At 41.2% G+C, this 23,949-nt stretch overlaps 1 protein-coding gene across 1 annotated transcript; it reads left to right on the top strand.

The window, feature by feature from the left end:
* The first annotated feature begins 2,653 nt into the window (after window positions 1–2,653).
* Window positions 2,654–23,700, top strand: ZNF207 (zinc finger protein 207). Its single transcript, XM_017890861.1, has 12 exons — window positions 2,654–3,188; window positions 4,640–4,766; window positions 11,599–11,743; window positions 14,086–14,268; window positions 14,395–14,470; window positions 14,971–15,018; window positions 16,396–16,466; window positions 18,603–18,760; window positions 19,937–20,029; window positions 21,017–21,259; window positions 22,548–22,707; window positions 22,851–23,700. Exons 1-12 carry the CDS (start codon window positions 3,148–3,150, stop codon window positions 23,009–23,011), a joined length of 1,506 nt encoding a protein of 501 aa, XP_017746350.1. The 5' UTR covers window positions 2,654–3,147; the 3' UTR covers window positions 23,012–23,700.
* The last annotated feature ends 249 nt before the right edge of the window (window positions 23,701–23,949 follow it).

Below are 23,949 nucleotides of genomic sequence, written 5' to 3'. Positions count from 1 at the left end.
AGGCGATCGAGGCTGCAGTGTGCTACAATTGCACCACTGCACTCTACCATTCTGGGCCACTGAAACCCAGCTAATTTTTATTTTCATAGAGAATAGGATAATGCTTTGTTGCCCAGGCTCGCCTTAAACTTCTGGCTTCAAGTGATTCTCCCACCTCAGCCTCCCAAAGTGCTGGGAATGAGCTAGCCCACCAGGCCTTCTTTAATTTCTAACAGCATTTTTTTTTTTTTTTTTTTTTTTGAGACAGAGTCTCGGTCTGTCGCCAGGCTGGAGTGCAGTGGCGCAATCTTGGCTCACTGCAACCTCTGCCTCCTGGGTTCAAGTGATTCTCCAGCCTCCCAAGTAGTTGGGATTATAGGCACACACCACCAGGCCCAGCTAATTTTTGTGTTTTTAGCAGAGACAGGGTTTCACCATGTTGGCCAGGATGGTCTCTCTCTTGACCTTAGGTGATCTGCCCCCCTAAGCCTCCCAACTAACAGCAATATTTTATTGCTTTCATAGTAAAAGTGTTTTAATCTGTTTGTGGTGCTATAACAAAACACCACAGACTGGGGAATTTATGAGTAACAGAATTGTATTTCTTTTTTTTGAGATGGAGTCTCACTATGTCGCCAAGGCTGGAGTATAGTCGTGCAATCTCAGCTCACTGCAACCTCCACCTGCAAGGTTCAAGCCTCAGCCTGGGTTCTCCTGCCTCAGCCTCCTGAGTAGCTGGGGTTACAGGTGCCCACCACAATGCCCAGCTGATTTTTGTATTTTTAGTAGAGACGGGATTTTGCCATGTTGGCAAGGCTGGTCTCGAACTCTTGATCTCAGGTGATCCACCCACCTCAGCCTTCCAAAGTGCTGGGATTACAGGCATGAGCCACCACACCTGGCCAGCATTTTATTTCTTTTCTTTTTCTTTTTTTTACCCTGGTCTTATTGCCCAGGCTGGAGTGCAATGGCGCGATCTTGGCTCACTACAACCTCCGCCTCCTGGGTTCAAGCAATTCTCCTGCCTCAGTCTCCCATGTAGCTGGGATTACAGGTGCCCGCCACCATGCCCAGCTAATTTTTTTGTATTTTCAGTAGAGACAGGGTTTCATCATGTTGGTCAGGCTGGTCTCGAACTCCTGACCTCAGGTGATCCACCCACCTCAGCCTCCCAGAGTGCTGGGATTACAGGCGTGAGCCACTGCGCCCAGCCTAAACTTAGCCTTTAAAATTCAATTCAGCTCCACACTTTGTGCTTTTGGGCAAATTATTCCAGCTCTCTTAAGTCTCTTTTATCTCATCTCTATTAACAAGTTGACAATAATGGCTCCTACCCCAGAGGCTGAGATAAATAATGTTAAAAGTTACTACAATGCTTGGCACACGGTATGTGCTCCATGGATGTTATTATTTTCTGCTTTTAATAGTAACACATAACTTACATTACTAGTTATTACTATATGCCAAGCTCTGTTCTAAGTGCAGCCAGATGAAGTTTAAGTGCCTTGCCCAAAGTCAGGCAGCTAGGCAGTGGCACTGGTGGACTATGAACCCAAGCACTGGGCTTTTAACCACCTCTCACTTGCATGATCCTCCAGTTGCCCTCTTAGAACTCCTCTGTGCCTTCTCAGAGACTTCAGCCTGAAATCCAATTTCTGACAATGTTTCTAGGGTTTGCCAGAATCTGCCTTTGCTAGCCTCCCTAGGATTATCTCTTGTGACCAGCACCTTCACTGACAGCTCCAGTATTTTTTTTTTTTTTGAGATGGAGTCTCACTCTGTCACCCATGCTGGAGTGCAATGGCGAGATCTCGGCTCACTGCAACCTTCACCTCCCAGGTTCAAGTGATTCTCCTGCCTCATTCTCCAGAGTAGCTGAGGTTACAGGCGCCTGCCACTACGGCTGGCTAATTTTTGTATTTTTAGTAGACAGGGTTTCACCATGTTGGCCAGGCTGGTCTCGAACTCCTGACCTCAAGTGATCTGCCAGTCCCGGTCGGCCTCGGCCTCAGCCTCGGGCCCGGCCTATACTGCTGGGATTACAGGCATGAGCCATCGCGCCCGGCTATCAGCTCCAGTCTTACCACGACTAGCGTTTTCACGTGCCCAGCCTCAAAGACTTCAACTCTTTGCTCCCTTACTGAGATACCCTTTCCTTCACCTTGCTTGCTCCCTTTGACTCTTCAAGAAACCTTTCGTGTGTCGGGTGCAGCGGCTCCAGCCTTCAATCCAGCACTTCGGGAGGACGAGGCGGGCGGATCACTTAAGCCCAGGAATTCGAAACCGGCCTAGGTAACACGGTGAAACCCCATTTCTACTAAAAATACAAAAATTAGCCGGGCTTGGTGGCGTGGGCCTGCAGTCCGCAGGAGGCTGAGGTAGGAGAATCGCTTGAACCCGGGAGACAGAGGGTGCAGTGAGTAGAGATCGCGCAGCTGCACTCCAGCCTGGGCGACAGAGCGAGACTTCGTCTCAGAAAAATAAAACAAAACAAAGAAAAACAAAACCTTTCTTGACAACCCAATGATCACTACCACTACGGCCGCCTTAGGACTCCCGCTCTCTGAGGTCCTACAGCACTTCACATTTCCCCCAACGCCGCACTGAGGGCTCTGCGTTGTGTACTCGTCTGTCACCAATCTGCGAGTTACAAAGCAGAGACTAACTTCTTTGGTTTAGCATTTAATAGGCACATAATCAACATTTACTGTTAAAACAAAATTAAAATTGGGCGCTGTCTCTATCTTTGTGATCGGCCCTAAATGCACTGGCAATCTTTCCCGTTTTTTCGTTTTCTGTTTTCCATTTGCATGTGCCTTGGCGTACCTAGGTCTCCGGCTCCTTTACAAAAGAAACCCGAAGTGCTCCGCAAGCACTGACAGCGAAAGCGAAAGACTCTCAAACGGACAAGATGTCAGCCACCTCTTCCCGCCTCTTAGTCCCACCCACTCAGGGCGGAGGTCTGCGTCATGTGACCTTCCCTTGCTGGCTCCGCCTCCTGCCGCAGTGCCTGACGGGAGGCGGAGCGGCGAACGAGGCCGTCGGCCATTTTGTGTCTGCTTCCTGTGGGACGCGGTGGTAGCCGTTGGGTCGGGAAAGTGAGGGATTTTCGCCTTGTTTCTCCTGCTTCTTTTCTCCTCCCTTTTACTTTGTCGGTAGAATACAGTTATGGGTCGCAAGAAGAAGAAGCAGCTGAAGCCGTGGTGCTGGTATCCTTTGTCGGTTTGAAGTCGAGGTCGCGCTGGGGTGCCGGTTGGTGGGGCCTGGGACTGGGAGGCCTGGGTTTGGCCTATGGCGTGGAGCGTTTGTATTTAAGCATCGGCGTGGGTGGCCTGGTGGCTGGGATTGGACTTGGGAAGGCTTCTAGGAAAATGGTGTTGGGAGGTCGAGAGGCTCTTGCAGTTGTGGATCGTGTGACTGACTCAGGAGGATCTTGTTTGGTGCGAATTTTGGGCTCTGGGAGGCGGCCTGGACCCCTCCGCCAAGGACAGTGTCCCCTAGGGACTATTCAGCCACATTCCGTTGTTTTGGTGACGATTCAACAAAGGGACTTTTCTTCGAGTGCGATAGGCTTATTAATTCCATGGAGGGTTGGGGAAGAGTTTCCCAGTCTGTCACCCACTTTTTCCGTTTTTATGTACTTTATGTGTGCTTTGTGTTTTTTCGAATTGGCGGTTTATTAAAGGCCCAAGTTAGTCAACCCTGGTTTCGAACCTTTTTTATTTTTTTCTTTTCAGGGCTGGAGGAGAACTAGCTTCCGTGTCTCACCCAGAGGCGCCTAAATCTGCAGGAAGCGTTCTCACAGGGTGGAGTTTCTGTTACCCAACTTTGTGGGACTGAAAAATGACTATCTTATTAGAAAGGAAAACTCTTACTACAGTGTGGTATTATTTAATACTTTTTCCGGAAGCGTTAATATTCTTTACGTTAAAATTGATCTTATTTAGTTTTGTACGTAAAGGCGGCTTGTTACAGTACTGCATTTATTTATGTAACAGCTTTAAAAATAGCTTAAATACGGTTATGAATTTTGTAATATGATTTTAGGAAAATCTGAGTAGTGAGGTAAGAATTCTGTTTTATTTAGTAAGAATTCTGTTTTATTGATTTTATTGAGCTGTGAATTTACATTGCTTGGCAACAAATTCATTCGGAATTGGAAACAATTTTATGGATTGATCATTCGAAATTATGTGATTATTGTTCACCATATAATCTTAGATTCTAAATATTGCTAAATTCCTAATCCAGTTATTGCTATCGTCTACATGTCTAGTGAAGTAATTGTCTTGACAGAACCTTGGGGATTTCTTAACTGAACTCCTTCCTGTCCTCAGTGTGCGTTTGTAAATGTTGAAATATTTGTAACAAAAGTTAGTTTCACAGACATCTCTGTTGAACATACGAATTTGACAAAGTATATTGCTGATGACTGATGTGTTTTTTGGCGTGGTGAAGAGAGATGGGCTTCTAGGAAATTGAAAATATTGAAATTACATGGCATGTGCAGTCCTTAATTGTGTAATAAATACCAAAAGCAGGGTTTCTATACAGTACCATTTTGGTTTTAGCTGTTCCCATATTGTAATGTTATCCATGTGTTTTTATTATAGGCAGTGTCATCATTATGCTGTTTTTGTGCCTTAACAGTATTGATCAGGTATTGTAATAGAGATTTTGATGATGAGAAGATCCTTATACAGCACCAAAAAGCAAAGCATTTTAAATGCCATATATGTCACAAGAAATTATATACAGGACCTGGCTTAGCTATTCATTGCATGCAGGTAAGGATTTTTCTTCTGTATTTATTGTCCGCTTGTGATTTGGAAACAACTTGAAGGAATAATCTTTTTTATTTTTTTGAGCTTCGGTCTTGTCGCCCAGGCTGGAGTGCAGTGATGCAATTTCAGCTCACTGCAACCTCCGCCTCCCCAGTTAAAGTGATTCTTCTGCCTCAGCCTCCCGAGTAGCTGGGACTACAGGCGCCCGCCACCATGCCTGGCTAATTTTTTGTGTTTTTAGTACAGACTGGGGTTTCACCATGTTGACCAGGCTGGTCTGGAACTCCTGACCTCAGGTGATCCACCCACCTGGGCCTCCCGGAGTGCTGGGATTACAGACATGAGCCACCGCACCTGGCTGAAAGAATAATCATGTATTTCTCTGACAACTGTAATTTTTTTTTTTTTGTTCATTTACTTACTGCAAAAGATAAGATAGTTAGTCAGCCTTAAAAAAAAAAATTATTCGATAGCCATCAAGACAATAAACAAAACTGGCTTTTTATGTTTAAAGAGAGTTTATATTTGTATTTAGTTTGATAGTACCTTACTAGGGTAGATTGGTAACAGATTGAAATCACAAAATATTTCCTGAGTTCTTGGAGCAGAGAACAAGGATCAGCGATTTAGATTTTGTAGGTGGTCTGTCCATAAGGATTAATACTTAATTAGCTGTCATTACTCACTGCCATTGAAGGATTTGTTATTATTTGTAGCTTGGGGCTAGGCTAATTTCAGCAACTCATTTATTGGAAAGGCAGCGTTGTGTTCTTTGCTTTTAAGAGATGGCCTTGCTCTGTGGCCCAAGGCTGGATTGCAGTGACATGGTTATGGCTCACTGCAGCCTCAAACTCCTGGGTTCTAGCCATCTTTCTGCCTCGTTCTCCCAAAGCCCTGGGATTATAGACATGAGCCATTGTGCCAGCTCAGAATTGTATTTCATTTAATAATTTCTAGGTTTCAACCAGGCATGGTGGCTCACGCCTGTAATCCCAGTACTTTGGGAGGCCGAAGTGGGCGTATCACAAGGTCAGGAGTTCAAGACCAACGTGACCAACATGGTGAATACAAAAATTAGCCGGGTGTGGTGGGGTGCGCCTGTAATCCCAGCTACTGGGGAGTCTGAGGCAGGAGAATCATTTGAACCCTGGAGGTGTAGGTTGCAGTGAGCCGAGATCGCGCCACTGCATTCCAGCCTGGGTGACAGGGTGAGACTCCATCCCCAAAATAATAATAGTAATAATAACAATAATTTCTAGGTTTCTTAAGTTCTTTTAAGTAAATAGAGCATTGTAATTTATAGTTTTTAAGATCTAGTAATTACCTTCATGTCTCATTCAATGTTACTCTACTTTTGCTTAGTCCTAGAGCCGTCTATACTTTTGCTAAATTATACCTTAGAGAAATATGAGAAGATCAAATACCCAATCATTGGAAACTACTATTGGTGGGAGGTAGGGAGACATGGTTTCTCCGGATTTAAAGATAAATTTATATAGATCCTTTTCACTCCATATACTTTAACAACAATTTAATACTCACTTTAAAATGTTGACCAGGTGCGGTGGCTCACGCCTGTAATACCAGCAGTTTGGGAGGCTGAGGCGGATGGATCACCTGAGGTCAGGAGTTTGAGACCAACCTGGCCAACATGGTGAAAACCCATCTCTACTAAAAATAGAAAAAATTAACTGGGCGTGGTGGCGGGTGCTTGTAGTCCTGGCTACCCACGGGGCTGAAACAGGAGAATCACTTGAACCTGGGAAGTGGAGTTTGCAGTGAGCTGAGTTTGTGCCACTGCACTCCAGCCTGGGTGACAGAGACTCCGTCTCAAAAAAAAAAAAGTGTTAGAGAACCAAAAGTGTTAGAGAACCTACTACATGTTAGACCCACAGCTGTTCACTGTTGCAGCCACTAGTTACATGTGGCTATTTGAAATTCTATAAATAGCTAAATGTTCAGTTTCTCTGTCAAGTAGCTAACTATTACATTGGATAATGTGGATAAGAACATTTTCTTTTGATTGATTGACAGACAGGGTCTCACCCTGTTGCCCAGGCTGGAGTGCAGATCATAGCTCACTGCAGCTTTGAACTCCCTTACTCAAATGATCCTTCCACCTCAGCCTCCTGAGTACCTGGGACCACAGGTGTGTGCCACCATACCCGGCTATTTTTAAAATTTTATTTTGTAGAGACGGGGTCTCACTATGTTGCCTAGGCTGGTCTCCAACTCCTGGGATCAAGTGATTCTCCCACCTCAGCCTCCCAAAGTGCTGGAATTACAGTTGTGAGCCACTGTGCCTGGCCGTTTTCTTTAGTTCTGAATGAAATGGGGGTTTAAATGGAGATATATGCTCTGTCACTTTATTTATTTACTTATTTTTTTGGAGACAGAGTTTTGCTCTGTCTTGTGCTCACTGCAACCTCTGCCTCCTGGGATTAAGTGATTCTCATGCATCAGCCTCCTGAGTAGCTAGGATTACAGGCGTGCACCACTGTGCCTGTCTGAGTTTTGTATTTTTAGTAGAGATGGGGTTTCGCCACGTTGGCCAGGCTGGTCTTGAACTCCTGGCTTCACGTGATCCTGTCTCGGCCTCCCAGAGTGCTGGGATTACAGATATAAGTCACTGCAGCTGGCCTCTGTTAGACTTTTTTTTTTTTTTTCTTTTTTAAGACGGAGTCTCTTTTGCCCAGGCTGGAGTGCAGTGGCGCAATCTTGGCTCACTGCAACCTCTGCTCCCCGGGTTCAAGTGATTCTCCTGCCTCAGCCTCCCGAGTAGCTGGGATTACAGGTGCCTTCCATTGCGCCTGGCTAATTTTTTTGTATTTTTAGTAGAGATGGGATTTCAACATCTTGGCCAGGCTGGTCTTGAACGCCTGACCTGATCCACCTTCCTTGGCCTCCCAAAGTGCTGGGATCACAGGCGTGAGCCACGGCGTCCAGCCTGTAAGACTTTTTTAAAAGGATTTTTCTGGCTGCAGGGTTGAAAGTAGAGTGCAGAGTACAGTGAGACCAGTTTAGAAGACTTGGAATATTACAGACAAGAGGAGATGGTGACAGAGACCAGAGTTTGATAGGTTAGATATGGGGTATAAGAAAAACTGAGGAGTTAAAGGTGATCTCAAGATGGTTTGGCTAGGTGCGGTGGCTCATGCCTGTAATCAGCACTTTGAGAGGCCGAGTTGGACTAATCACTTGATCCTAATAGTTCAAGACTAGCCTGGGCAATGTAATGAGACCCTATCTCTACAAAAAATGCAAAGCTGGGCATGGTGGCACATGCCTGTGTCCCAGCTACTGAGGAGGCTGAGGCAGGAAGGATCACTTGGGCTAGGGAGGACGAGACTGCAGTGAGCCATGATAGCACTACTTAGCTTTAACTTGGGTTACAAGAGTGAGACCCTATCTCAAAAATGTTTTATCTGAGCATTGTGAAAAATGAGTTAGCATATATCGAAATGTGAAAAGCTACAGGGATAATAGACTTAAATGAGAATAAGGGAGGCCTGTGTTAATTTTGAATGTAGGTATGTTTGATGTCTATTAAATATTCAGACGGAAAGGTTAAGCAGTTTGATGTACAGGTCAGGAATTCACAGAAGTTAAAACAGGAGATAGAAATTTGGAAGCATATAATGTACGGGTGGGTAGTTTAAGCCATGCTACTAGATTTCCTTTCTAGGGACTGTAGTGTGGATGGAAATTAGGTGCTCTCTGCTCTTGGCCACTTCCAATATTTGAAGGTCAGGAGATTAAAAGGAATCATCCAAGGAGATTGAAAGGTAGGAAAACCAAGAATAGTGCCCTGGAAATCAATGATGTGTTTCAAGGAGTGACTTATTTAGCTGAGTCAAATGCTGGTGGTTGGTTCAGTAAGAGGACCGAGACTGGGTTAATAAAGTCATTGGTGACTTGACAAAGAGTGATTGCTAAGAGTAGTGAGGGTGAAGTGTGATTACGGTGCTTTGAAGAGACAAAGGGAGAGGAAGCGGAGGCACTCTTAGGGAGTTGTACTATATGAAGAGCAGAGAAGTGGTGTGGAAGCTGCAAGGAGGTTAGTTGAGAAACTGTTAGTAACATTATTAATTGTCTAAGTGCCTTTATTTAGTCCTATTTTCACAGCAACCTGTGAGATAGGCCTGGCAGTTAAATCATACCAGTTTTATAGATGATAAACTGTAGGACATGATTAGTAAGTTAGGTGGTTCCCTGCAGTTTCTCATCAATGCTTGCCTCCTGTCTTTTCAACCAAGACCCTTTGACTTTGCTTGACAAGGTCCCAAGACATCTAATTCTGGCTGTACCATAATAGATAACACCTTTAAATTAATAAATCGTTGCCCTCAGAAATGTAGTGAAGACTAGTGTGTATGTGAATGTAATTGTTTATAGAATGCCTGTTGCGTCATCTCTTTAAGAATAGCAAAATATTCCAAAAATCCTTAGGAAACAGGGCAATTAAGTCACTTGTTGAGTCGCTTTATCCATAAACATTTTAATTGCTATATAAGGAATAGCTTTTAACAATCAGATATTAAGATAATTTCTGAGTTTGGTTTGCATGCCCCAGTTTCAAATCTTTAAGTGAGATACATTGCTAAGGAGAAAATACTTACCTTTTTGTAGTTACTTTTCTGTTCATACATGAAAATGTTTTATGAGGAAAGAAAAAATGAGTGTTATTTGGGCGAATATATCTAAGTCGTTAGCCTAAATCAGGGCTTCTCAAACTTGAGCATGCATTAGCATTTCCAGAAAGACTTGATAGTCTAGGCAAAATACTTTGACGTCTACTTCAGCAAAATGGCTTGCTGAAGAAACCAAGACTGGGAGGGATATTGACGAATGTTGTCCAGATCTGAAGATTAGAAGCATTTATGTAGCAAAACAATATAGTGAGAAAAAAAATCCCAGATTTTCAGTGTGTTGCAAGAAACATGTTGAAGTGCCTCAGGGCCGGGTATGGTGGCTCACCCCTGTAACCCCAGCACTTTAGGTGACACTGAGGCGGGTGCATCCCTTGAGTTCAGGAGTTTGAGACCAGTGTGAGGAATGTAACAAAACCCCATTGCCACAGAAAATACAAAAATTAGCCAGGCATGGCGGTGCACACACCTGTAGTCCCAGTTACTTGGGAAGCTCAGGGGGAGGATGGCTTGAGCTTGAGAGGCAGAGGTTGCAGTGAGCTGAGATAATGCCACTGTACTCCTGCCTGGGCAGCAGAGTGAGACCCTGTCTTAAAAAAAAAAGTAAAATGCCTCACGTAACTCATTAGTTGCAAGTGATACTGATTGTAAATGTAACTTTTCTAGTTTGTGACCAGAGGCTTGTCTCAAGATCTATACTTAGAAAATTTGCTATTGTAATTATTATTATTATTATTATTTTTGAGACAGAATCTCGCTCTCTTGCCCGGGCTACAGTGCCATGGCTCACTGCAACCTCTGCCTCCCGTGTTCAAGCGATTCTCCTGCCTCAGCCTCCTGAGTAGCTGGAATTACAGGTGCATGCCACCATGCCAGGCTAATTTTTGTATTTTTAGTAGAGACAGGGTTTCACCACGTTGGTCAGGCTGATCTCAGACTCCTGACCTTGTGATCCGCCTGCCTTGGCCTCCCAAAGTGCTGGGATTACAGGCGTGAGCCACCGCGCCTGGCTTTTTATTTTTTTATTTTTATTTTTGGAGACAGTCTCGTTTCAGCCCAGGCTGGAGTGTTAACTGCAACCTCTGCCTCCCGTGTTCAAGTTATTGTCATGCCTCAGCCTGTCCAGTGGCTGGGATTACTGGTGTGCACCACCATACCCAGCTTTTTTTAATTTTTATTTTTGAGGGACTCTTCCCTCTGTCGTGTAGACTGGATTGCAGTGTTGCGATCTCTGCTCACTTCAAGCGATTCTCCCTCCTCAGCCTCCTGAATAGCTGGTATTACAGGCACCCCCCACCACGCCCGGCTAATTTTTGTATTTTTGGTGGGAACAGGGTTTTGCCATGTTGGCCAGGCTGGTCTCAAACTCCTGACTCAGGTGAACCACCTGTCTCGGCCTCCCCAGTGCTGGGATTACAGGTGTGAGCCACCTCACCTGGCTATATTGTAATTCTAATATGAGACTCTTTCCTAATCTTTACTTAATTCACATGTGAAACATCCCTGATTTGGATAGGACTACTAGTTACTGCTAATAATTAAAGTAATCAAGATTATATGATAAACTTGAAAGAATGTTTATTGAATGTTTACTGTGTGTTAGACGTCTGGCCAAGTGTTTTTTATATACAGTATTTAATCCTAAAAACAACTCTAGAAGTTAGCTACTATATAGATGAAGTAAACTGAGGCTTAGAGGTCCACTGACCTGCTTGATATCAGTCACAGAGCTAGGTGAAGGCAAAACTGGGAATTTACCCCTCGTGGCCCCCCCATAGAACATTTTTTTTTTTTTTTTTTTTTTTTTTTGAGACGGAGTCTCGCTCTGTCGCCCAGGCTGGAGTGCAGTGGCCGGATCTCAGCTCACTGCCAGCTCCGCCTCCTGGGTTCACGCCATTCTCCTGCCTCAGCCTCCCGAGTGGCTGGGACTACAGGCGCCTGCCACCTTGCCCGGCTAGTTTTTGTATTTTTTAGTAGAGACGGGGTTTCACCGTGTTCGCCAGGATGGTCTCGATCTCCTGACCTCGTGATCCGCCCGTCTCAGCCTCCCAAAGTGCTGGGATTACAGGCTTGAGCCACTGCGCCCGGCAGAACATTTATTCTTTAACATTATACTAAGTAGTCTTTGATTAATTCGTAATTATTCTTAAAAAAGACTTTTATCTAATGGAAATTGTTGTTGTTAGGTACATAAAGAAACAATAGATGCCGTACCGAATGCCGCCGAGAACGACCATACATGGAATCTATGGTCTACAGGAATAGAGTATCATCAGACGAAGAATCGCGATCGAAAAGACCACACATCATCTCTGACGCAGAACACACAGGGTAAAAATTGAGCCAAGGTAAATATTGGGATTTTTTTTTTTTTTTTTTGAGACAGAGGCTTACTCTGTCCAGCCAAGGCTGGAGTACAGTGGTGTGATCTCGGCTCTCTGCATCTTCTGCCTCCAGGGTTTAAGTGAGTCTTTTTTTTTTTTTTTTTTTGATGTGGAGTCTTGCTCTGTTGCCAGGCTGTAGTGCAGTGGCATGATCTCGGCTCACTGCACTGCAGCCTGTGCCTCCCAGGTTCAGGTGATACTCTTGCCTCGGCCTCCTGAGTTGCTGGGACTACAGGCATGCACCACCACGCCTGGCTAATTTTTGTGGTGTTAGTAGACACAGGGTTTTACCATGTTGGCCAGGCTGGTCTTGAACTCCAGACCTTAAGTGGTGATCTGCCCGCTTTGGCCTCCCAAAGTGCTGGGATTACAGGCACAAGCCACTGTGCCCAGCCTCAAGTGATTATTGTGCCTCAGCCACCTGAGTAGCTGGGATTACAGGTTTGTGCCACCACACCCAACTGATTTTTGTTTGTTTTTGTTTTTGAGACAGAGTCTCTGTTGCCCAGGTTGGAGTGCAGTGGTATGATCTCGGCTCACCACAACCTCCGCTTCTCAGGTTCAAGCGATTCTCCTGCCCCAGCCTCTGGAGTAACTGGCATTAGAAGTGCGCACCACCACACCTGGCTAATTTTTGTATTTTCAGTAGAGAGGGGTTTCACCATGTTGGTCAGGCTGTTCTCGAACTCCTGACCTCGTGATCTGCTCCTTACCTAGTGATCCACCCGCCTCGGCCTCCCAAAGTGCTGGGATTACAGGTGTGAGCCACCTTGCCCGGCTTGTATTTTTTTTTTTTTAATTAATTAATTTATTTTGAGACAGAGTCTAGCTGTTGGCTAGGCTGGAGTGCAGTGACATGATTTCAGTTCACTGCAACCTCAGCTTCACAGACTTAAGTGATTCTCGTGCCTCAGCTGCTCAGCTGGGATTTCAGGCGTGTACCACTATTCCCAGCTTTTTTTTTTTTTTCCTGTGTTTTCAGTAGAGACAGTGTTTCACCATGTTGCCTAGGCTGTTCTCAAACTCCTGGCCTCAAGTGATCCCCCCGCCTCAGCCTCCCAAAGTGCTGGAATTACAGAACTGAGTCACCACACCTGGCCTAGATTTTTTTATATTTTTTAGTAGAAAGGGAGTTTCACCATGTTGGTCAGATTGGTCTCAAACTCCTGACCTCAAGCAATCTACCTGCCAAGGCCTCCCAAAGTGCTGGGATTACAGGTGTGAGCCACCATCTCTCTCCCCTTGTGATAATATTCTTTTTTCAGCCTCACTGAAGCCCAGAGTTACTATTTTCAATTATAAATGTAATGGTAGGTTAGTTGCAGTGGCTCACACCTGTAATCCCAGCACTATGGGCAGGCAGTGCAGGAAGATTGCTTGAGCCCAGAAATTGGGAGACCAACCTAGGCAATAGAAAGTGACACGCTGTCTTTACAAAAAAAAATATAGAAATTAGCTGGGCGTGGTGGCACATGCCTATAGTCTCAGCTGAGGTGGGAGTATGTCTTGAGCCCAGGGGGTTGAGGCTTCAGTGAGCTCTGAATTCTCCACTGCAGCCTGGGTAACAGAGTGAGATCCTATCTAGATAGATAAATTGACTGGTCACTCGATAGATAAGATAGATAAAATTGAGTGGTAGATCTATCTATTTGGAATTTAAAATTTGAGCTCTGTTTTTGAAGACATGTACTTGATTGGTATATATGCAGTACTTTTTGGATCATTCCATTTTCTTGTATTATTATTCATAATTGAATTGCAAATAGAATTAACAAGTGTTAAGGCATATGAAAATGAAGGACCCCCTATAATTTCAGTGCTTTAGGTGGCTTGAGGCAGTAGGATCAATTGAGGCCAAAAGTTCGAGACCTCATCTTTACCAAAAATAATAATAATAATAATTTTTTTAAAAGGCCCGGTGTTGTGGCATGTGCCTGCAGTCCCAGCTACTTGGGAGACTGAGGCGGGAGCATCACTTCAGCCCAGGAGTTTGAGAGTGCAGTGAGCTGCAATCGTGCCATTGCTTTCCAGCCTGCATCACAGAGCAAGACCCTACTAAAAATTTAAAAGAAAAAAATACTGATTTAGGATAATCATTTTACCTTTTATGGGACAGGGAAAGAACGTTAACCTTGTTTAATATAGGGTGAAAACACATTTGAAGAACATAGAGCAATATTGAATTTTGGGGAAGAAAATCTCATGAACTAATTTTACCAATATAAGTATTTTAAATATTGAATGTTGTAAGTAAACTTTCTTAGTTTTTACTCTATGGAAATAATTAAGATTTTTTTGTAACAGAAAGTCAAAAAAAGAAGCAACAAGATGATTCTGATGAATATGATGATGATGACTCTGCAGCCTCAACTTCATTTCAGCCACAGCCTGTTCAACCTCAACAAGGTTATATTCCCCCAATGGCACAGCCAGGACTGCCACCAGTACCAGGAGCACCAGGAATGCCTCCAGGTAGCACATAGGATTGCTTAAAATCTAACATTTTTAGGGCATTATTTATATTGTATCGAAGTATTACTTTCTTCCCCCTAACTCTTTAATATTTGTTATTATTTTGATTGAAATTCTTGCTTGTAGGCATACCTCCATTAATGCCAGGTGTTCCTCCTCTGATGCCAGGAATGCCACCAGTTATGCCAGGCATGCCACCTGGGTAAGAAAATTTTTAAAATTATCTTGTAGGCTTGTGCCTAGTAATGATCTTTTTCAATTTGGATGTTATATGAATGAAATGTTAGTTTCCATTTTTTGCTTTAGAAGAAGGTATGGGCTCTATAAATCTTGTCTAATAAAGGGATCAACCAATAAATTTAAGGAGTATAAATTTGCCTCTGAATAATAGATTTTTGGGTTTTAGGATATATGTAAGCAACCATCTACTTCAATTGCATTTACTGTGATTAAAGTAGTTGGTTATTTATAGATTTGCGTTTCTGAGATTCAGAACTATCTGTGACACTTTGTAGTTGTGACAAGAAGCAGACAAACTGTAAATGATTTATTTGTCAAAGCATCAAAACTAAAATGAGTATGAGGTGCTTGTGCCCGTCACTTTTACTTAAATATTGTTGGATGTGAGAGGTATACAATACACTTTCCCACTGTATTTTGAAAATCACAGTTAGATTTTGATTTTGTCATACATTTTCACAGATTGCATCATCAGAGAAAATACACCCAGTCATTTTGCGGTGAAAACATGTAAGCATCTCATTCATAATGTAATTCAGGAGGTATAATCATACTGTCATTTTTTTATGTGTGTGTTTAATGGTATCTATTCAGTTGACTTCAGAAATTTTCTAACCTTCCTCACTAAAACTTGAAAGCTAATTAACACAGGTCTCTTAAAGAAGGAAAATAAAACATCTTTTAGGAAATAGTAATAGACCCATGTAAACATACTTAAAACGTGCAGTGATTTTCTCCAAACTATTAAAAGTAATGGGACCTGATAATAAGGGTTAGTATTTAAGAAAGACTATATTCTGGGAAATTATGTGCTTTATTATTATAGGATGTAATGCAGTTTTCTAATCAATCAATAGAAGTTAATCTTCTGATAAAAATTTTAAATCAAGAACTGAATTTACCCACAAAAAATTTAAAAATTTTAAAGAAAATTGACCAATTTGTCGTTTTTTAAGTGAATTGGACACTGATATTTGAAGGTGAGCTCTTTTAGGGGAAAAAAATGAGTGAGTTGTGTTTTTAAGTCATGGTTTAGTGTTAGGTAGTTATTGTAAATACTAGGCCATCTGATTTTACTTGTTGAGTATCTTTAATTTTGGTGGTAGTATTTCCTTCCTCTAAAAATATATGTGTGTGTGTGTGTGTGTATGTATTTGAGACAGGGTGTCTTACTCTGTCGCCCAGGCTACAGAGCAGTGGTGCAATCACAGCTTACTGCAACCTTGACTTCCTGGGCTCAAGTGATCCTCTCACCTCAGCCCCCTGAGTATCTGGGACTACAGGCACACAGTACTGCACCCAGCTAATGTTTAAAATTTTTACTTTTTTAAAAAAGATATGGTCTCACTTTTTGTCTAGCCTGGGTTCAAGCAGTCCTTGAGCATTGGCTTCTCAAAAGTTCTGGGATTGCAGGTGTGAGCTGCTGCACCTAGCCAAATAAAAAGTCTCATTTCAAAGGGTACATTCATTCAACCTTTCCCTTTTCAAAATCTGACACAACTCTAAAATAGAGGTTTCTTCTTTTTATTTAATACTCTGTGTGGATATTTTACAAGTGGAAAAAGTGGTAATTTTGCTTTCCATTACACGTATTTTAGATGAGGTCTCTTATACATATTGAGAGTATATTTGTTCTCAATGACTTTAAATGTTTTGTCAACATTTTTTTTTTCTTTTATTGGTAAACCAAAGAGTTTGCTGGGTTTTAGACAGTTTATTTTGATAGGATTGTTACAGTGTGTTGTGTGTTCTTTCGACTTGATTCATATCAATATTAGAGGTCAAATTCAAGTCTATCTAGTGTTGTTTCAGGCTTTAGCCAGAATATTTTTTAATGGTTTATGCTGTTCATTAACTTACTGTTTTTTGAAATTTGCTTTCTAATAGAATGATGCCAATGGGTGGAATGATGCCACCTGGACCAGGAATACCACCTCTGATGCCTGGAATGCCACCAGGTATGATATGTTAGACAATTTCCTTTTAATATGATGTACAGGCTTTAATTCTAAGTTTTTTTAGACATCTGTGGGCATTGGTATAATGAAATTTAAACATTTTCGTAAGTTGCAAGTTCCTGTGAGAAGTGTTATATGGGCCCTATTTACAAAAATGTATTTTAGTGGGTGTCTGAAGACCATGGCCCTTTCTTGAAGTTTGAAATAGATGATAGGTTTCAAAGCAGCCAAAGTGAGTCATGGCCTATGTGCTGAATCTCATATACTTAAGAGCGCTTGTATTTGTTAGGAATGTTTTAGACAAGTAATAGAGAAATCCAACAAACTGGTTTTTTTTTTTTGAGACGGAATCTCACTCTCACCCAGGCTGGAGCATGCTCTTGGTTCACTGCAACCTCTGCTTCCAGGGTTCAGGTGATTCTCTTGCTCAGCTTCCCGAGTAGCTGGGAGTACAGGCACCCACTACCACACCTGGCTCATTTTTGTATTTTAGTAGAGACAGGGTTTTGCCATGTTGGCCAGGCTGGTTTCAAACTCCTGACCTTGGGTTATCCACCTGCCTTGGCCTCCCAAAGTGCTGGGATTACAGGTGTGAGCCACTGCGCCCGGCTGCAACAAACTGTATTAAACAGTGTAGGCATTTATTGTCTCAGTCAACAAAAAAGTGGTAGATCCAGTGGTTCAGTGATACTTATTAACCCATGCTTTTTTGACTTTGCTAGTCTTAGCTTTTTTTCCTCAGAAATGTCATTTGGTTATAAGACAGCTCAGACAAGAAGGGGTGTCAGTAGTAGTGCACTCTCCATTTTCTTTTTTTCCTTTTTTTTTTTTTTTTTTTGAGACAGGGTGTTGGTCTGATACCTGGGCTGATGTGCCGTGGCACGATCATAGCTCACTGCAACCGTATAGCCTCCCAAAATGCTGAGATTACAGGTGTGAGTGAGCCGCAGCACCTGACCTCCTTTTTCTTCTATTTGGAAGCAAAATAACTTTCTCAGAAGCGCCTTAGCTCCTTACATATTATGCTGTGAGGGAATCTGGGAAATTAAGTATATAGAATTTGGCCTATAAAGCAGGAAATACAGCACAAGGAAAGGGAGGGATTCAGTTGGCCAACAAGGTACGCCACACGAAGCTGTTTCTTTCTTTTTTTCTTTTCTTTTTTTTTTTTTTTTTTTTTTGAGATGGAATCTTGCTCTGTCACCCAGGCTGGAGAGCAGTGGTGTGATCTCGGCTCAATACAACATCCGCCTCCTGGGTTCAAGCGATTCTCTCCTGCCTCAGCCTCCTGAGTAGCTGGGATTACAGGCGTGTGCCACCACACCCGGCAAATTTTTGTATTTTTAATAAGAGATGGGGTTTCACTGTGTTTGTCAAGCTGGTCTCGAACTCCTGACCTCTTGATCCACCTGCCTCAGCCTCCCAAAGTGCTGGAATTATAGGCGTGACCCATCGCGCCCGGCCCTAGCCTGGTTTTTATGTTGGTGTGTTTGCAAACCGTAGCATATTTAGAGTACTGAAGATAATTGATGTAAAGGGACACAGGAAACATAAAGCATCAACAAAATACGAATAATTGCCTAGCGGCTCCATATACATTATGTTGTGATACATATTTAGGTATTTAAAAGAATACAGGATAATAAATGATGTTCATTTGATAATGTGAAGTCATTAAAAGTTTTGTCATGTTAAGGAAGTTTAAAGAATGTAGTAGTGATGTGTTTAACTTTGGAAAAGTTTTTATTGTTCATGATATTTGATTCATCAGAGTTTTTATTGTAATTTGCACTAGAGTTCAGGGACCATTTAAATATCTGTCTTGTAGATGATTGAAATAATTGTTCTGTATATTGCAAGAAGTTTGCTAAGTCATTAGGATCAGTAAGCATAATTGCCAGATGTTTTGTGCATGCGGCAGAGTCTAGTGTTATCTTCCACTTTGTAAAATTCTGAAGCAGTCCAAAGGAAGGGAAAATTTGAGGTAAGAATATTGCATGGGGCAAATGCCTGAGTTCCTTGGATTTAATCGAGTCATTGAGCAGTTAATTGTTCATAACTTTGTAGTATAGAAGTGTTTTTTCCTACACTAAATATTTCAGTGACTCAATTTCCCCAAACATTTCTTCTCTGCAGGTATGCCCCCACCTGTTCCACGTCCTGGAATTCCTCCAATGACCCAAGCACAGGCTGTTTCAGCGCCAGGTATTCTTAATAGACCACCTGCACCAACAGCAACTGTACCTGCTCCGCAGCCTCCAGTTACTAAGCCTCTTTTCCCCAGTGCTGGGCAGGTAAGGTGAAAATCCTGTAAAGGAGTGCACTTAAAGATAAAGTACAGCTATTTACAGAAGTCTTTGAAATTCTCGTAGGTCAATTTTTTTTTTGTTTATAATATTTTTAATATTACTTATTAAATGTACTAAAAGGTGGCTTATCCACTTCCATGTTTACACACTGATTTCCTCTACCCATAAAAGGTTCAATGGAGCCAAAGTTAGTATGTTACTTTTTCATAGTTGTGAACCCTATTTATTCTTAGTTTTTTTTTTTTTTTTTTAAGCTAATGAAAGTTTAATTTCTGGAGTGTTTAGAAGTTTTCCTTTGCTAGCTAAACTGTGAATGGAAGGACAGCAAAGTCAAAGATGAACATTCTTAAGATAGTAGCAAATTATTTGTCAGGCTCTGCCTCTAGTATGGAACAGTGATGAGCTACAATGCCACACTTGTGCTAAAATGGCGTAATTTAATGGCTTTTGACCTAGGCACACTTGTATTTCTTATTGGTCTTTTTTCAAAGCTTTTAAAACTTTTTTTCCGGAGCATAAGTGAAAGATGCTTCTATTCTATGTAGTGTGCACATAATGGTTAACACCTCAGATTTTTTTCCTCGTTTCATTGAGAATTAAGCAGATTCAGATTTGATTTATTCAGAATTTAGATCAGGATGTATGTTTATTCATTTTCTTTTTTAGCTTATCCCTTAGATTTTTTTTAACTGTTTTTTCTGTTTGTGGGTGCTAAATTAAAAGCATTTTCTTTTAAGTGCCTTTTATTAAGCACATTAACCTAGCTTTTTGGTGGACGGGCATTTTATGTATTGAGAGATGTAAAATTTGATAAAAATTTTTTTTTTAGAGAATCACTGATACAGAATTGGATTGAAGTGTCAGTATTTATACATCGTTATTCTCAGTTTCAGGTATCATTCTTGAAATAATGCAAAACACAGTAGTTTTAGAAAAGAAGCTAGTTAACTAGGTTTTGGTATAGAATTAAAATTTTGAGGCTCATACTTTAATTTTGTTTATTGTAAATGCATTAACTGCCTGCCTTTTAAAATAAATGACATTTGATTGCATTAAATTTTGCATTTACAAATATGCAATCTACTAAAAAGTCTACCACATGGCTTATTTTGACCCATTTGTTTGGAGACTTTTCATTGTTTCCTTTCTTTTATGCTACAGATGGGGACACCTGTCACAAGCTCAAGTACAGCTTCATCCAATTCAGAAAGTCTGTCTGCATCTTCTAAAGCTCTGTTTCCTAGCACAGCACAAGTACGCAGGAAGTTGCAGTTTAAAATTGTTAAAATGGCTTTATAACTTAACCCTTTGGACCTTACTTTAAAATGAATATTTTCCAAAATATACTGTGTTTACTTTTTTAAAGCAAAATTAATGCCGTATAAGTCAAATGGTATTTAAAAATTTTAATTCATGCTAAAAAAACTACCCCGAACTCCTGTGGTTCTAAAGGGTTAAAAGCATGTAAGCAGTAAATGCATTATAGTGGCCAATGGTTAGCCTGATGCATGATTAAGCTATTTTGATTTGTGCTATTTAATGCATCATATTTAATGTAAGAAAATTTAATACTTTGCTTTGGTTCTAAAGTTGGCCTAGTCTACATGTTTTAGATGTGTGGTATTATGAAAAGTAACACATTTGTTACTGGTAACTTGTTACTTTAAAAGATCCTGCTAAATTAACCGTTTTGTCCTTGATAATTATCCAGCCATTGTTAATTTGGAGGGGATTATATATATATAAAGAATACTACTAAAGGATGTATCTTTAATGTGTCACCATTTACACTCGTTCATGTTATACTTAGTAACTGGAGTTTAAACTCTCATTCTGTAGTTTTTTGTTTTTTTAGCTGTTTGATAGATTAATAACTAAACTTAATAGAACAGTAAAAATAGAACACTTGCTATTCTATTATAAGATACTGTATTTCAGCAATCTGGAATAAATACAGAGCATTGTAAATTTAATTTTTGGTGAGGAGGTAGAAGACATCTAACAAGTTAAATATAGTCTTATTTCCATTGCTGTGTTGTGGGTGTGACTTTAACCCAGCATCTTTTGATGTTTTTATGGGTTATCTTGAATTTTGTGGAGTGTTTATCACATGTTAACTTTGTTTTAATTTCATTTAAAGTTTGGTCCTTTAATGTTGATGCCTTGTTTTAAGTTAAACTGTTGTAGATATAGTTAATTTTGGGTTTTGAGGTTTTGTTGACGAAGTATTGTATTTTACAGGCTCAGGCAGCTGTCCAAGGACCTGTTGGTACAGATTTCAAACCCTTAAATAGTACCCCTGCAACAACTACAGAACCCCCAAAGCCTACATTCCCTGCTTATACACAGTCTACAGCTTCAACCACTAGTACAACAAATAGTACTGCAGCTAAACCAGCAGCTTCAATAACAAGTAAGCCTGCTACACTCACAACAACTAGTGCAACCAGTAAGTTGATCCATCCAGATGAGGATATATCCCTGGTAAGTTGTTTTTAGTTTTCTACTAGCAGCATTTAATTTAAAGCCATTATAGCAATTTGTCCCTTTAAAAAGTGTTAATTTGTACTCAGATGGTCTGTGATCTGGTTTAATGCTAACTAAGTGGTTTTTGCCATTCTGAATCTTAAGAAACCATAAAATACTTAAAGTGAATGGATATTGCATGTTTTGGTCTTAGATGCTTTCTCTCCCCTTCCTCCACACTGTTTCTAAAAGAAGACAGTAAGTCAGGTTCTTAACTCTCTTAAAAATCATTTTAGTTAAACTTAAGTTTGCATATGTTAATTGAAGAAACGTTAAGTGTGAAGTAGAATCTGCAGGTCCCTTAAGTCCCGTATAAAGGAATTAATTTTGATATGAAGTTAATGTTTAGAATGTTGATAACGGCTGGGCATGGTGGCTCACGCCTATAATTCCAGCACTTTGGAATTATACTGCCAAGACAGGCAGATCACAAGACAGACAAATCACACATCATTAGTTTAAGACCAGCCTGGCCAACATGGTGAAACCCCATCAGTACATAAATTAGCCGGGTGTGGTGGCGGGCACCTGTAATCCCAGCTACTGAGGAGGCTGAGGCAGGATAATCAGTTGAACCTGGGAGGCATAGGTTGCACTGAGCCAAGATTACCCACTGCACTGTAGCCTGGGCAACAGAACAAGACTCCATCTTAAAAAATAAAAATAGAATGTTGGCCAGGCGCAGTGGCTCATGCCTGTAATCCCAGCACTTTGGGAGGCCGGGGCTGGTGGATCACCTGAGGGTCGGGAGTTCGAGACCAACCTGACCAACATGGAGAAATGCCATCTCTACTAAAAATACAAAGTTAGCTGGACATTGTGGCGCATGCCTGTAATCCCAGCTACTCGGGAGGCTGAGGCAGGAGAATCGCTTGAACCCGGGAGGCGGAGGTTGCGGTGAGCCGAGACCTGGCCATTGCACTCAAGCCTGGGCAATGAGCAAAACTCCCATCTCAAAAAAAAAAAAAAAAAAGAATGTTAGCAATACTTCATTAGTTTCTTGTTGAAGCAATTTGTAATTCCTGGAAAGTTGTTAGCCATGCTTCAAGTTTACAAATAGGTGAAGTTTTAAGGTATCTAGAGTTTAAGTAGTTGGATTGGTTTGTCTGGCAAAAGTAAATAGTTGGGATGTAAGGTTAAATTTTTGAAAATTACTCTTAACGTTGTAAGATTTTAGATGCATGCCTTTATGCTTGATGAGCCTCTACATTTGAGTATTTAGCCTTGTGCTTATTTTTATTCCCAGGAAGAGAGAAGGGCACAGTTACCTAAATATCAACGTAATCTTCCTCGGCCAGGACAGGCCCCCATCGGTAATCCACCAGTTGGACCAATTGGAGGTATGATGCCACCACAGCCAGGCATCCCACAGCAACAAGGAATGAGACCCCCAATGCCACCTCATGGTATTCCTCTTTTTATGTTTATCATATTTAGTGGATTTTCTAAGTTAATGCATAAAATATTAAATTTATCTGCAGTATACATTGCATTTAAAAGTACAATACGTAACAGTCTATTTTTTGTGTTTGAAATTCTTGTTTTTTAGGTCAGTATGGTGGTCATCATCAAGGCATGCCAGGATACCTTCCTGGTGCTATGCCCCCGTATGGGCAGGGACCACCAATGGTGCCCCCTTACCAGGGTGGGCCTCCTCGACCTCCGATGGGAATGAGACCTCCTGTAATGTCGCAAGGTGGCCGTTACTGATCTTACTTCATCCAGTCTAATAGGTTTGGAGATTAAACCTTTTCTCAACTTGTGCTGTTTATATAGCCAAGCTTCCGTCAATAAGGCTTCATTGTGACTTTAACAAACATTATCTTCCCACATACCAGGAACTATTGGACATTTATTTTACATGGGAAAAATTATTTGGAATAATAAAGCAGGAACTTTTCCTGAAGTTGCAATTTATACTGTATGGCTTCTTTTTCATGTTTCATCTAGGTTTTTAGAAGTGAAGTATAGTAAATTTGGTTCGTTAAATTGTGAAGGCGCTGGATTTACATGAACATACCACCTTAATAAAGGCAAGTTCTGTAAGCTTACATTGCTATTTGTAAAGTTTGCCTTCACAGCATTTCAGATGCTGTTGGACTTCATGTCCCCAACCTAGCTTGGTGAGGGCTGTAACTGTTTCCAGTACTTGTACATTGGAAGTCTGAATGTGTAACAATATTTAATGTATTTAGAGTTCCTCATGTTGCAGGGTTTAAGAAATCTGACCCACCAAGGTCATGTGACTTTTCTGTACTGTTAAACTTCATTGTAATAAAATGAGAGAAAAATTTATGCCTTTTTATTCATAACCCAGCTGTGGACCACTGCCTGAAAGGTTTGTACAGATGCATGCCACAGTAGATGTCCACATAATAAAATTTATAGTTACCAATGCAGTTTTGATATATCATTGGATTCTGTCTTTGAGTTGTAGGTTATTTCTTAGCTGCATGTTTTAAACTGAATATGCATAGAGTTGTACGTTAATGTTTCAGTTAAGAGAAAAACTTAGATACATGAGTCATTACATAATGGGTATGAAATCTTTATAATCACCTTTCCACCCTCTTTGGTGTCAGTACACATCACGTGTTATAGATACTTAAAATGTAAATGTTAACACTTTTCCTTCCTGTTGAGATGTT

The sequence above is a fragment of the Rhinopithecus bieti genome, unplaced genomic scaffold (assembly GCF_001698545.2).
Source record: "Rhinopithecus bieti isolate Rb0 unplaced genomic scaffold, ASM169854v2 scaffold_19652, whole genome shotgun sequence".
NCBI classification, from domain to species: domain Eukaryota; kingdom Metazoa; phylum Chordata; class Mammalia; order Primates; family Cercopithecidae; genus Rhinopithecus; species Rhinopithecus bieti.
The sequence above is the reverse complement of the archived record's forward strand: the minus strand, read 5'-3'. Positions and strand labels throughout refer to the sequence as shown.